At 52.8% G+C, this 15,340-nt stretch overlaps 1 protein-coding gene across 1 annotated transcript in view; it reads right to left on the reverse strand.

The window, feature by feature from the left end:
- cyp20a1 (cytochrome P450, family 20, subfamily A, polypeptide 1) overlaps positions 1-12,163 on the reverse strand; it is a 76,596-nt gene extending 64,433 nt beyond the window's left edge. Inside the window, 4 exon segments of the mRNA XM_085985610.1 lie at positions 470-615; positions 1,163-1,329; positions 2,289-2,338; positions 11,989-12,163. Of these exon segments, the coding sequence (XP_085841736.1) occupies positions 470-615; positions 1,163-1,329; positions 2,289-2,338; positions 11,989-12,060 (435 nt within the window). The 5' untranslated portion in view covers positions 12,061-12,163.
- Between the last annotated feature and the right edge of the window lie 3,177 nt (positions 12,164-15,340).

A 15,340-nucleotide genomic window follows, 5' to 3' on the forward strand; every position in this document is an offset into this window, starting at 1 on the left:
GTGCTGTATATCCTATGTAATCCTAAGTAATTGCTGTTTGTGGGACCTTGCTGTACGCAAATTGGCTGCCGCATTTCCGACATTACAACAATGATTACACTTCAAAAGTATTTAATTGGCTGTAAAACGTTTTGGGACATCCCGAGGCCGTGAAAGGTGATATATAAATGCAAGTCCTTCTTTTTTCTACCTCTCTCTCCTCCTTTAAGGTGCTCCTTAAAACATACTGCCCTAATATCTTCTTCTGTGGCTCAGTGTCAAATTTTGTTTGTGAAGCGCCTTGGGATGTTTTCCAAGTTAAGGCGTTATATAAATGCAAGTTATTTTTTGTTATGGAACGGTAACCAGTGACAGCTAACGCCTTCAAGGAAGGAGAAAATGAGAAAGATGTTTGAACAGGGTAATAGAGATTGGCAGAACATGAGCACGGGTGAGAAGGACGCTTTGAACACAGCAGCAATACGGTTACCTTCAGTATCAGAGTGAAGTTGCTCTGGATGGCTTTGTTCACTCCAGTCTCGTAAACTTTCTTTCTCGTGTGACTCTCAGCAGCATTGCCTCCAAACCCAGACTGATATCCCAGCAACGATTTCAGCATCGTCTCAAATGGATCAGCTAGATGGGAGCGGGAATAAATTAATAAAATAAAAAGTATCAGCTCAGTTATACAACCCGACTTTTCCTGAAGCTGTTCAGACAGCAGTATAGTACTGAACCATGGTCTGAGCCCTGCTCTGCACTGTCAACTGCCGACTCTCGGGACAGCAGTTGTGCCATCAGAATTGGCCTCAGTGCCTCCGAGTTAGGTAGCGTTCCCATGCCCAGTCACTTTACAGCGACTCTTACTGGAACGTCTACGCAGCCGTGTGTGTTTATATAAACCACCCGAACCCGTATCTGTTATTCTGTATATAAACCACCTGAACCACTCGATTAGATTCCAGCCTGTAACTCACTCCCGGATATCTGTTATTCTGTATATAAACCACCTGAACCACTCGATTAGATTCCAGCCTGTAACTCACTCCCGGATATCCATTACTCAACTGATAAATAATTTGAAAGTGTTGACAGATTCCCTAATATTCATTCAGCACTCAGTTGCCTCCTGTGAGTTGTGTGATGATCTGTCCATAACTGTATAAAGCGTGAGAGCACTTACAGGTTCGGTTTGGATTGATGTGCTCCTTCAGGAGGTCTACGGAGCCCAAACTGACCACCAGGCGGTGTCCAAACCAGAAGGATGCCAGGGATCCATATTTTTCATGGAGGTTGACCAGGAATTGATGAAGACTCCCTGTGCTCACAATATCTGGGAGATTTCCATCCCTGAGGAGTAAAAACAGATAGTTGCAGTCAGACTCCTAGCTGGAAGAATGGGGAGGCTGACCCAGCGCAGGGGGAATGGGGAGACTGACCCAGCGCAGGGGGAATGGGGAGACTGACCCAGCGCAGGGGGAATGGGGAGACTGACCCAGCGCAGGGGGAATGGGGAGGCTGACCCAGCGCAGGGGGAATGGGGAGACTGACCCAGCGCAGGGGGAATGGGGAGACTGACCCAGCGCAGGGGGAATGGGGAGACTGACCCAGCGCAGGGGGAATGGGGAGACGGACCCAGCGCAGGGGGAATGGGGAGACTGGCCCAGCGCAGGGGGAACGGGGAGACGGACCCAGCGCAGGGGGAACGGGGAGACTGACCCAGCGCAGGGGGAACGGGGAGACTGACCCAGCGCAGGGGGAATGGGGAGACTGACCCAGCGCAGGGGGAATGGGGAGACGGACCCAGCGCAGGGGGAATGGGGAGACTGGCCCAGCGCAGGGGGACTGGGGAGACGGACCCAGCGCAGGGGGAATGGGGAGACTGACCCAGAGCAGGGGGAATGGGGAGACTGACCCAGCGCAGGGGGAACGGGGAGACTGACCCAGCGCAGGGGGAACGGGGAGACGGACCCAGCGCAGGGGGAACGGGGAGACGGACCCAGCGCAGGGGGAACGGGGAGACGGACCCAGCGCAGGGGGAATGGGGAGACTGACCCAGCGCAGGGGGAATGGGGAGACTGACCCAGAGCAGGGGGAATGGGGAGACGGACCCAGCGCAGGGGGAATGGGGAGACTGACCCAGAGCAGGGGGAATGGGGAGACTGACCCAGCGCAAGGGGAATGGGGAGACTGACCCAGAGCAGGGGGAATGGGGAGACTGACCCAGCGCAGGGGGAATGGGGAGACTGACCCAGCGCAGGGGGAATGGGGAGACAAAATGTCAGGCCTGCAGTGCAAGGCTGACTTACTTCTCCTCTGTAGGCGTCATCCCTGGAATGCCAGATGCTTGCCTGGATGCCTAGCGAGAAAAAACAGAATAAATATTCAGTATAAAGTAACTGAATGGAAACTACACTTGACAAACTCTCCCAACACCCCCACCACAAGTCAAACTTGATGATATGGAAAGAGAAGGAATTTATTCCCATACCATCCCTTCCAACGTGCCCTACTGGGGTATGGAGATTGCTGCCAGGTTATCTGATTCCAAGTGGCATTGCATGCAAGCCGGCACTGGTCCTCGCCCAACACGCAAGTATGGTCCAGCAGGGGTCCCTGGATAGGGATCAGGCTCAGGGTCCCATTTCCTAGCTTACAGGTGAGACTTACAGCAGGTTCTCTATCTCCACACTGGGAAAGCTCCTGTTAAAGCATCAAATGGTCACACAGGCAGTGCACTCAGATATACAGAAGCTAATGTAAACAAATCGGCAATGGTGTGAGGTGCAGTTGTGTTTTGGTGATACTTCTGTTTTAACACCAGCTTTTAAAAATATGGATGTGACAGGTACCCACCAGTATTGTACCCCAGTATTATAGTGACAGACCTGTATGCACCAGTACTGTACCCGAGCGTTATACAGTGACAGACCTGTACCCAACAGTACTGTACCCCAGTGTTATACAGTGACAGACTTGCACCCACCTGACCTGTACCCCAGTGTTATACAGTGACAGACCGATACCCACCAGTGCTGGACCCCAGTGTTATACAGTGACAGACTTGCACCCACCTGACCTGTACCCCAGTGTTATCAGTGACAGACCTGCACCCACCAGAACTGTACCCCCGTGTTATACCATGACAGACCTGCACCCACCAGACCTGTACCCCAGTGTTATACATTGACAGACCTGCACCCACCGTCGGCGGGAATTTCAGCAGCGGCAGCGGGGCTATAAAAGGCTCCAAGAGACCAGGTAGGCCTCAGAGCGTCAGCGGGAATTTCAGCGGCGGCAGCGGGGCTATAAAAGGCTCCAAGAGACCAGGTAGGCGTACTAATCTCCAATCTCACAGAGAGGGAGAGAAGTAAAAAGTAATCGAAGTGTGACGTCACCAGAAAGCAGGTAAGTGATTGGTTGGTGAGTATTTCTCTTTTTTTTAAACTTTAACTCTGTGGTTTATAGTTTCTAAGCTCTCTGTGGTGTAGCGGGGACTGTTTGTAAACCAGGACCCTTAAATATATTATTTAACTGTAGTGAAATTGGTGGGATTGATTTGATTTAATTTAATTTAATTGCAATTAACTAAAGGGTAAGTCATGGCAGGACAGCCCGGTGCTGTGGTATGCTCCTCCTGTGATATGTGGGAACTCAGGGACACTTCCTGTGTCCCTGACAACCATGTGTGCAGCAAGTGTGTCCAGCTGCAGTTAATGGCAGACTGCATTGCGGCGCTAGAGCTGCGATTGGATTCATACTGGACCAGCGCCAGGGACCCGGGTTCGAATCCGGCCTCGGGTGACTGTCTGTGTGGAGTTTGCACATTCTCCCCGTGTTTGCGTGGGTTTCCTCCGGGTGCTCCGGTTTCCTCCCACAGTCCAAAGATGTGCGGGTTAGGTTGATTGGCTATGATAAATTGACCCTTAGTGTTAGGAGATTAAATACGTGGGGTTACGTGTTGATGTAGGGGTTACGGGGATCGGGTGGGATATGTGTCGGTGCAGACTCGATGGGCCGAGGTGGCCTCTGTCTGCACTGTGGGGTTTCTGTGATTCTGTGATTCGCAATGCTGAGGACGTCGTGAATAGCACATTTGATCAGTTGGTCACACCGCAGGCAAAGGTTGGACAGGCAGAAAAGGAATGGGTGACCAACAGACAGAGTACTAGGCACAGGCAGGTAGTGCAGGGGTCCCATGTGGACATCCCCCTCTCAAACAGATACAGAACTTTGAGTACTGTTGTGGGGGGGGGGGGGGGTGGCTTATCAGAGGAAAGCAGCAGCAGCCAACTTCCTGGCACCAGGGGTGGTTCTGCTGCACAGGATGGGAGGAAAAAGAGGGGTAGAGCTATCGTAATAGGGGATTCGATTGTAAGGGGAATAGATAGGCGTTCCTGCGGCCGCAAACGAGACTCCAGGATGATGTGTTGCCCCCCTGGTGCAAGGGTCAAGGATGTCTCAGAGCGGCTGCAGAACATTTTGGAAGGGGAGGGTGAACAGCCAGTTGTCGTGGTGCATATAGGTACCAACGATATAGGTAAAAAATGGGATGAAGTCCTAAAAGCTGAATATAGGGAGTTAGGAGGTAAATTTAAAAATAGGACCTCAAAAGGTAGTAATCTCAGGGTTGCTACCAGTGCCACGTGCTAGTCAGAGTAGAAATAGAAGGATATTTCAGATGAATATGTGGCTAGAGGAAAGGTGTGAGGGGGAGGGATTCAAATTCCTGGGACATTGGAACTGGTTCTGGGGGACGTGAGACCAGTTCAAACAGGACGGTTTGCACCTGAGCAGGGCCGGGACCGATGACCTAGGGGGAGTGTTTGCTAGTGCTCTGGGGGAGGGTTTAAACTAAAATGGCAGGGGGTTGGGAACCTGAGCAGAGGGACAGAGGAAAGGGAAACAAGGATAAAAGAAAAAGATAGGAAGGAGAAAAACAAAAGTGGCAGTCAGAGAAATCAACAGTTTAAATCAAACCTGGCCACAGTAGATAATAATTCTAATAGGTCTAAGAGCGTTAAAAAAACTAGCCTGTAGGCTTTGTGTCTTAATGCGAGGAGCATTCGTAATAAGGTGGATGAATTAGCTGCGCAAATAGAGGTAAGCGATTATGATTTGATTGGGATTACGGAAACATGGCTCCAGGGTGGCCAAGGCTGGGAACTCAACGTCCAGGGGTATTCAATATTCAGGAAAGATAGGCAAAAAGGAAAGGGAGGTGGGGTAACATTGCTGGTTAAAGAAGGGATTAACACAATTGTAAGGAAGGATATTAGCTCTGATGATGTGGAATCTGTATGGGTAGAACTGAGAAATACCAAGGAGCAGAAAACGTTAGTGGGAGTGGTATATAGACCTCCAAACAGTAATGCGGAGGTTGGGGATGGCATTAAAAGGGAAATTAGACAAGCGTGCAATAAGGGCACAGCGGTCATCATGGGTGACTTTAATCTACATATAAATTGGGCCAACCAAATTAGTAACAATATTGTGGAGGAGGAATTCCTGGAGTGTTTACGGGATGGTTTCCTGGACCAATATGTCGAGGAACCAACCAGAGATCAGGCCATCTTAGACTGGGTATTATGTAACGAGAAAGGATTAATTAGCAATCTTTTTGTACGAGGCCCCTTGGGTCGGAGCGATCATAATATGATAGAATTCTTCATTAAGATGGAGAATGAAGTTGTTGACTCAGAGACTAGGGTCCTGAATTTAAATAAAAGGAAACTACGATGGTCTGAGGCGCGCGTTGGGTAGGATTGATTGGGGAATGTCACTCAAAGGGTTGATGGTGGATAGGCAATGGCAAACATTCAAAGACCGCATGGATGAACTACAGAATTTGTTCATCCCAGTTTGGCATAAAAATAAAACAAAAAAGGTGACTCAGCCGTGGCTAACAAGGGAAATTAGGGATAGCATAAGATCCAAGGAGAGGACATATAAATTGGCCAGAAAAAGCAGTAAACCTGAGGATTGGGAGCAGTTTAGGATTCAACAAAGGAGGACAAAGGGATTAATTAAGAAAGGGGAAAATAGAATGAGAGTAAGCTTGCAGGGAACATAAAAACTGACTGTAAAAGCTTTTATAGATATGTGAAGAGAAAAAGATTGGTGGTCAAGCGTAGGTCCCTTGCAGTCAGAATCAGGGGAATTTATAATGGGGAACAAAGAAATGTCAGACCAATTAAATATATATTTTGGTTCTGTCTTCACAAAGGACACAAATAACCTCCCAGAGATGTCAGGGAACATAGGGTCTGATGAAAGGGAGGAACTGAAAGAAATCAGTATTTGTAGAGAAATGGTGTTAAGGAAATTGATGGGATTGAAGGCCGATAAATCCCCAGGGCCTGATAATCTACATCCTAGGGTACTTAAGGAAGTGGCCCTAGAAATAGTAGATGCATTGCTGATCATCTTCCAACATTTGATGGAATCTGGAACAGTACCCATGGATTGGAGGGTAGCTAATGTTACCCCACTATTCAAAAAAGGTGGTCGAGAGAAAACGGGGAATTACAGACCGGTAAGCCTGACATTGGTAGTGGGGAAAATGCTAGAGTCCATTATGAAAGATGTAATAGCAGAGCACTTGGAAAACAGTGACAGGATTGGACAAAGTCAACATGGATTTACAAAGGGTAAATCGTGCTTGACTAATCTACTGGAATTTTTTGAGGATGTAACTGGTAAAATAGATAAGGGAGAACCAGTGGATGTGTATTTGGACTTTCAGAAGGCTTTCGGGAAGGTCCCGCATAAGAGATTAGCGTGTAAAGTTAAGGCACATGGGATTGGGGGCAAGGTACTGACTTGGATAGAGAACTGGTTGACAGATAGAAAGCAAAGAGTTGGAATAAACGGCTCTTTTTCCGAGTGGCAGGCAGTGAATAGTGGGGTACCGCAGGGATCGGTCCTTGGACCCCAGCTATTCACAATATATATTAATGATCTAGACAAGGGAATTAGATGTAATATCTCCAAATTTGCAGATGACTCAAAGCTGGGTGGGTATGTGTGCTGTGAGGAGGATGCCGAGAAACTCCAGGATGATTTGGGCAGGTTGGGTGATTGGGCAAAAGCATGGCAGATGCAATATAACATGGATAAATGTGAGGTTATCCACTTTGGTAGCAAAAACAGAAAGGCAATAGAGGGAGAAGGGGAAGTGCAACGAGACCTGGGTGTCCTTGTGCACCAGTCGCTGAAGGTAAGCATGCAGGTGCAACAGGCGGTTAATGGTATGTTGGCCTTCGTAGCGAGAGGGTTTGAGTACAGGAACAAGGATGCCTTGCTGCAGTTGTACAGGGCCTTGGTGAGACCACATCTTGAGTGTTGTGTGCAGTTTTGGTCGCCTTAGCTGAGGAAGGATGTTCTTGCCATGGAAGGAGTTCAGCGAAGATTCACCAGGCTGATACCTGGGATGGCAAGAATGACGTATGAGGAGAGATTGGGTCGATTGGGCTTGTACTCGCTGGAGTTTAGAAGAATGAGAGGGGATCTCATCGAAACTTATAAAATTCTAACAGGACTAGACAGACTAGATGCTGGAAGGATGTTCCCGATGGTCGGGGAGTCCAGAACCAGGGGTCACAGTCTAAGGATAAGGGGTAGGCCATTTAGGACAGAAATGAGGAGGAATTTCTTCACCCAGAGAGTGGTGAACCTGTGGAATTCTCTACCACAGAAGGTAGTAGAGGCCAATTCATTAAATATATTCAAGAAGGAGTTGGATATATTTCTCATGGCTAAAGGGATCAAGGGGTATGGGGAGAAAGCAGGGACCGGGTACTGAATTTGGATGATCAGCCATGATCGCATTGAATGGCGGAGCAGGCTCGAGGGACCGAATGGCCTACTCCTGCTCCTATCTTCTATGTGTCCACCAGTGCTGGACCCCAGTGTTATACAGTGACAGACCTGCACCCACCAGTGCTGGACCACAGTGTTATACAGTGACAGACCTGTACTGACAAGTGCAGCAAACCCTGAGCCTGATCCCTATCCAGGGACCCCTGCTGGACCATATTTGAGTGTTGGGTGAGGCTTGCATGCAATGCCACAAATCCCAAGTTTAAAAGTTTCATCCTAGGCTCAGTTGATAGAACTCTCGACTCAGAAGGTTGTAGGTAGGTTCAAGCCACATTCTAGGAACCTGAGCATATAATGCAGGCTGATAATTCTGTGCCGCAGTGAGCTCCTGTCTATTCTCTGAAGTGGACGTAAAAGATCCCTTGGTACTATTCGAAATAGAGGAAGGGAGTACTCCTAGTGTCCTGGCCGATATTTATCCCTCAAGCAACATCACCAAAAACAGCTTAAATGGTAATTCCCTCATTGCTGTTTGTGGGACCTTGATGTGCACAAACAGTATGCTGCGTTTCCATACAACAGTGAATGAACTTCAAAAGTATTTGATACAATAAATAAGGAGAACTGTTTCCAGTGGCGGATGGGTCGGTAACTAAAGGGCTCAGATTTAAGATAATTGGCAAAAGAACCAGAGGGGAGATGAGATTTTTTCTTTGTGGCATTGTGCTCGTGAAAGTGTATTGGTATAAACACAAATTCTCCAATTGTGCAATGATAAAATACAGTAAGTGAGCGTACTGCTTCTCTTCAAATGCTGGGCATTTCCGGCACTTATGGTTTACCCACTTATCTCATTCCGTTTGAATATGAAACTTCATTTGCAGCAAAGAAAGAAAAGAAAGACTTGCATTTATATAGCATTTTTCACGACCACTGGACCAATGAAGTACTTTCTGAAGTGTAGTCACTGTTGTAATGTGGGAAATGCACCAGCCAATTTACGCACAGCAAGCTCCCACAGTGTGTGATAATGACCAGATGATGTTATGTTGACTGAAGGATAAATATTGGCCAGAATGACCAGATGATATTATGTTGACTGAAGGATAAATATTGGCCAGGACACCGGGGAGAACTCCCCTGCTCTTCTTCGAAATAGTGCCTTGGGATCTTATATGTCCAACTGAGAGAGCAGTCAAGGCCTTGGTTTAACATCTCATCCGAAAGACTGCACCTCCAACAGTGCAGCACTCCCTCAGCACTGCACTGGAGTGTCAGCCTAGATTTATGTGCCCACAACCATCTGGCTCAGAGGCGAGTGCGCTACCTACCCACTGAGCCACAGTGGACACTAAAAAACGGTGAACTGAACCAATTCAATACAAGCACACTCCTGTTATAGCTCTTGTAGTGAGAAGCTGGACACTAATCTTCGATTGCCTAACCCGTAAAGAGGCGTATAAGATAGCTTAATAATCAATGGCAATTGATGATTCTAGATGCAGGCACACAAGGCTGTTATTACATATTTTAGCTGCATTCACTGCAATTCAGCTAAGGGGAACTGCTGTCGCAGCACTGCTTTAATTCGTTAAGCGGCTTAATTCACGTGCAAGTAATGTGAAGGCATCTGAGCTAAAAGCGATTCTTCGCACATGCCTAGACATATTCGCATGCACGCATTTCACACACGCAGGCATATATGCACGCTGCTCACACATGCAGACATATTTGCAATGGGGGGGTGGGGCAACAAGAGGGGAGTGGGGCAACAGGGGAGTGGGGAATGTCGGGGCGGGGGGATCAGGGCAACGGGATCGGGGCGGGGGGGTTGAGGCAACGGGGCGGATGGGGGGGGTGGGGCAACACGGGAGTGGGGAATGTCGGGGCAGCGGGGAATGTCGGGGCAGCGGGGCGGGGGGATCGGGGCAACGGGATCGGGGCTGGGGGGATCGCGGCATCGGGATCGGGGCGGGGGGATCGGGGCTCGGGGCGGGGGGATCGGGGCAACGGGGATCGGGGCAACGGGGCGGGGGGGGTCGGGGCAACGGGGCGGGGGGGTTGGGGCAACGGGGCGGGGGGGGTCGGGGCAACGGGGCGGTCGGGGCAACGGGGGTCGGGGCAACGGGGGGGGGTCGGGGCAACGGGGCGGGGTCGGGGGGGTCGGGGCAACGGGGCGGGGCGGGGGGGTCGGGGCAACGGGGGTCGGGGCAACGGGGGTCGGGGCAACGGGGCGGGGGGGTCGGGGCAACGGGGCAGGGCAACGGGGGTCGGGGCAACGGGGCGGGGGGGGGTCGGGGCAACGGGGCGGTCGGGGCAACGGGGCGGGGGGGGTCGGGGCAACGGGGCGGGGGGGGTCGGGGCAACGGGGCGGGGGGGGTCGGGGCAACGGGGGGGTCGGGGCAACGGGGCGGGGGGGGGTCGGGGCAACGGGGCGGGGGGGTCGGGGCAACGGGGCGGGGGGGTCGGGGCAACGGGGCGGGGGGGGTCGGGGCAACGGGGCGGGGGGGGTCGGGGCAACGGGGCGGGGGGGGTCGGGGCAACGGGGGGGTCGGGGCAACGGGGCGGGGGGGGGTCGGGGCAACGGGGCGGGGGGGGTCGGGGCAACGGGGCGGGGGGGTCGGGGCAACGGGGCGGGGGGGTCGGGGCAACGGGGCGGGGCAACGGGGCGGGGGGGGTCGGGGCAACGGGGCGGGGGGGTCGGGGCAACGGGGCGGGGGGGGGTCGGGGCAACGGGGCGGGGGGTCGGGGCAACGGGGCGGGGGGTCGGGGCAACGGGGCGGGGGGTCGGGGCAACGGGGCGGGGGGGGTCGGGGCAACGGGGCGGGGCAACGGGGCGGGGGGGTCGGGGCAACGGGGTCGGGGCAACGGGGCGGGGGGGTCGGGGCAACGGGGCGGGGAGGTCGGGGCAACGGGGCGGGGGGGTCGGGGCGGGGGGGTCGGGGCAACGGGGCGGGGGGGTCGGGGCAACGGGGCGGGGGCAACGGGGCGGGGGGGTCGGGGCAACGGGGCGGGGGGGGTCGGGGCAACGGGGCGGGTCGGGGCAACGGGGGTCGGGGCAACGGGGCGGGGGGGTCGGGGCAACGGGGCGGGGGGGTCGGGGCAACGGGGCGGTCGGGGCAACGGGGCGGGGGGGTCGGGGCAACGGGGCGGGGGGGTCGGGGCAACGGGGCGGGCAGGGGTCGGGGCAACGGGGCAAGGGGGTCGGGGCAACGGGGCGGGGGGGTCGGGGCGTCGGGGTCGGGGCAAGGGCATCGGGGCAACGGGGCGGGGGCGTGGGCAACGGGGCGGGGGCAACGGGGCGGGGGCGTCGGGGCAACGGCGTCGGGGCGGGGGCGTCGGGGCGGGGCGTCGGGGCAACGGGGCGTCGGGGCAGGGGCGTCGGGGCAACGGGGCGGGGGCGTCGGGGTAACGGGGCGGGGGCAACGGGGCGGGGGCGTTGGGGCAACGGGGCGGCGGCGTCGGGGCGGGGGCGTCGGGGCAACGGGATCGGGGCAAGGGCATCGGGGCAACGGGGCGGGGGCATCGGGGCAAGGCAACGGGGCAACAGGGCGGGGGCATCGGGGCGGGGGCAGCGGGGCAAGGGCATCGGGGCAACGGGGCATCGGGATCGGGGCGGGGGCATCGGGGCGGGGGCATCGGGGCAACGGGGCGGGGGGATCGGGGCAACGGGGTGGGGGGATTGGGGCAACGGGGCGGCGGGGGGATCGGGGCAACGGGGCGGGGGGATCGGGGCAACGGGATCGGGGCGGGAGGGATCGGGGCAACGGGGCAACAGGGATCAGGGCAACGGGGCGGGGGATCGGGGCAACGGGGCGGGGGAACGGGGTTGGGGTAACGGGGGTGGGGATTGAGGTAACTGGGTGGGGATTGGGGTCATTGGGTGAGGGGTGGGGTAGGTGGTGGATAAAGGTAACGAGGGGGGTGATTAGGGTAACGGGGGCTGTTACAGCCTGTGCTGTTATTGGAAGATGAGACGGGAACCCTCTGTCTCCCCCTCCCCTCCCCTGAAGTCGGTTGCCAGGCCCTCGGTCCCATTATCGGGGCCTGGGACCCGCAGGGCCCACCCGGCTGCAGCTGCGGCGCTCCGGGGAGCTAAGCGGGAAAGGCCCAGGATCGCCCCGGCCTTAGCCGAGCTGCCTTCCCTCCTCTGCGAGCCAGTGGTGCCGTGGCCTAGGCCTCCCTTACCGGGTACAGGTAGAGCACGGCGCTGATCAGGAAAACCACGAAGGTGATGGCGAATATCGCGAAATCCAGCATGGTGCCGGGTGCGGGCCTCAGCCTGCAGCTCGATCCCGATCCAGATCCAAATCCGGGCCTCCGACTCTCTCCGGCTCGGACCCGTCCCACGCCACGCCCAGCCCAGAGCACCGCCCGCTCTCCGTCTCCATAGCAACCCGAGTCAGGCCGCGGTCCGTCGGTGTCCCAATCCTGTAACTGAATCTTGGAACTGTACCCCGGCCTGAATTCAATCTCTTGTGCGGGAGAGGAGGGAGAAAGTTGGGGAAAGAAATAGTACTTTGAAGCCTGCCAGTCAACATTTTGAGATATCACATTGGTTAATATTTTAATTAAAATACTTTATTTTATTATGATAGTACACTGCATATTTCAAACAAATTTAAGAGAGAGAACTTGCATTTCTATAGCACCTTTCACAGTCTCAGGATGTCCCAAAGAGCTTTGCAGCCAATGAAGTACTTTTGAAGCATAGTCACCATTGTAATGTAGAAAACACTACACCCAATTTCTGCACAGCAAGGCCCCACAAACAGCAATCAGATGAATGACCAATCTACTTTAGAGAGATATAAATATTGGCCGGGACACCGGGAGAACTCCCTTGCTTTTCTTCAAATAGTGCCGTGGAATCTTTCATGTTTACCCGAGAAGGCAGGTTAGACGGCATCTCAGACAGTGCAGTGCTACACTGAAGTATCAGCCTAAATTTTGTGCTCAAGTCCCTGGAGTGAGACGCGAACCCATGACATTCTGCCTCAGAGGTGAGTGTGATAAGAACTGAGCCACAGCCGACACCTTTAAATTGCAATAAACTAACACGACCCATGGAGTTTATCGGACTCACGGGCTGTGCAGCCAGGTCACTCAGTACTATGTGTGCCTATATTATTTATCGATTTGTCCTGCTCGAACTTAGTGGGCCTGGAAGTTTGGAAGGGGCTGTTCCTAACACTGGTGGATAAATCTTAAATCAGAACCTCAAGCTCTGTTGGTATCAGTAACTCGAGGTATTTTTTTAAAATTCGTTGACAGGATGTGGACGTTGCCGGCAAGGCTAGCATTTATTGCCCATCTCTAATTGCCCTCGAGAAGGTGGTAGTGAGCCGTCTTCTTGATTAAGTGGCTTGCTAGGCCATTTCAGAGGGCAATTAAGAGTCAAACACATTGCTGTAGGTCTAGAGTCACATATAGGCCAGACCAGGTAAGGACAACTGATTTCCTTCCCTAAAGGACATTAGTGAACCAGATGGGTTTTTAACGACAATCCGGTATTTTCATGGCCATTACTGACATTAGTTTTTTTATTCCAGATTTCTTGCATAGTGGTTAGCACTGTTGCCTCACAGCGCCAGGGACCCGGGTTCAAATCTGGCCTCGGGCGACTGTCTGTGTGGAGTTTGCACATTCTCCCTGTGTCTGCGTGGGTTTCCTCCGGGTGCTCCGGTTTCCTCCCACAGTCCAAAGATGTGCGGGTTAGGTTGATTTGGCTATGATAAATTGACCCTTAGTGTTAGGGGATTAAATACGTGGGGTTACGGGGATAGGGTGGGATATGTGTCGGTGCAGGCTCGATGAGCCAAAATGGCCTCTATCTGCACTGTGGGGATTCTGTGATTCTTTAATTGAATTTAAATTCCCCAGCTGCCGTTGTGGGATTTGAATCATGTCTCCAGATCAGTAGTCTAGGCCTCTGGAGTACTTGTCCAATAACATAACCACTATGCTACCGTACCCTCAAATGAATGGGGATGTGGCCCCCTGAAGTTTCATGCTATGACCAAGACAATAAGCTTGGATATCGCTGCTCCAAAGGAGAATCCATCTGAGGAGTCATTTTGAAGAAAAATCCTTTTCATTCAAAATACAGAATTCATGTTCAGTAATTGAGCGAGGCTTTGTGTGTCCTGAAGCACTGAGTGATTCTGCTAGACTTTTCTGAAAGGGGTATGTTGCACCGCATCCTGCCACTTGCTTCTTCCCACCCACCAGTCCCTCCATTCAGACATCTCCTCAGTTCATCCGAATTCCCACAACTGCTTGGCCTAGCGTATGGACTGTGCCCTGACAACCATCACTACTGCTCTGTGACCGGCTGCCAGCAGTCTCACTTTTGTGAGGTAGTTATTGAAGATGTCAGTTTCCTGCTTCTCTCTTCCACTCTGTGCCCCAAATCACTCCACTTTAATACTCTACCAGTGAGCTGCCAAAACACATTACTGTCCCATCATACACTCCCAGGGCGGGTACAGCCCGGATTAGATACAGAGTAATGCTCGCTGTACACTGACCCATCAAACACTCCCAGGGCAGGTACAACGTGCCTCTACAGTGTCCTAAAATGTACTTCAGTCCCAATCTCAGAACTGCATCCCCTATTGCACCAGTGATATTTTTACTATTTTCTGCACCTGCCATTCCTTCATCTTCTCTAAGATGACAAAGTTAGTGGCAAATAGCGCTGAATTAGGGGCATTTTTGAGTAGTAAGAACTGATCCGCAAGAAACTGGCCTGATACTGACAAATGTAAGAAATCACACAACGCCAGGTTATAGTCCAACAGCTTTATTTGAAATCACAAGCTTTCGGAGCGCTGCTCCTTCTTCAGGTGAAGTGGAGAAATGCATAAAGACACAGCTTATATAGTCAGAGAATCATGTCAGATGTTTACAGGTAACCTTTCCAACTGCCATTTATCACACCTCGGCAGAGAGATAATCACAGCAGTCAAAGGTGTGAATGGTGTCCAAACAGGAACACTTCAGCAGTCAAGGACATTCAGCCTCCGATCTTCGGGTAAGCATTCTCCAAGGTGGCCTTCGAGACACACGACAACGCAAAATCGCCGAGCAGAAACTGATAGCCAAGTTCCGCACCCATGAGGACGGCCTTAACCGAGATCTTGGGTTCATGTCACGCTACATGTAACCCCACCTGATGCAGGGTCATCCAGACTCGAGTCGACATTGGCTTGTTCTCTCTACACAGATGCAGCCGGACCTGCTGTGATTTCCAGCCAAAAAAAAAAAATGTTTTTTGTCTGTTTTTTTGTTTTTCATACAGACCCCAGCATCTGCAATATTTGACCCCTTGTGACCCCACCTCATTGTTCTTTGATGTAATGTTTCCCTGACTGACCTGTTTGGACACCATTCACACCTTTGACTGCTGTGATTATCTCTCTGCCGAGGTGTGATAAATGGCAGTTGGAAAGGTTACCTGTAAACATCTGACATGATTCTCTGACTATATAAGCTGTGTCTTTATGCATTTCTCCACTTCACCTGAAGAAGGAGCAGC

This window comes from Somniosus microcephalus, chromosome 4 (genome assembly GCF_052327205.1).
Source record: "Somniosus microcephalus isolate GS21.2 chromosome 4, FLI_Smic_1.0, whole genome shotgun sequence".
Classification (NCBI taxonomy): domain Eukaryota; kingdom Metazoa; phylum Chordata; class Chondrichthyes; order Squaliformes; family Somniosidae; genus Somniosus; species Somniosus microcephalus.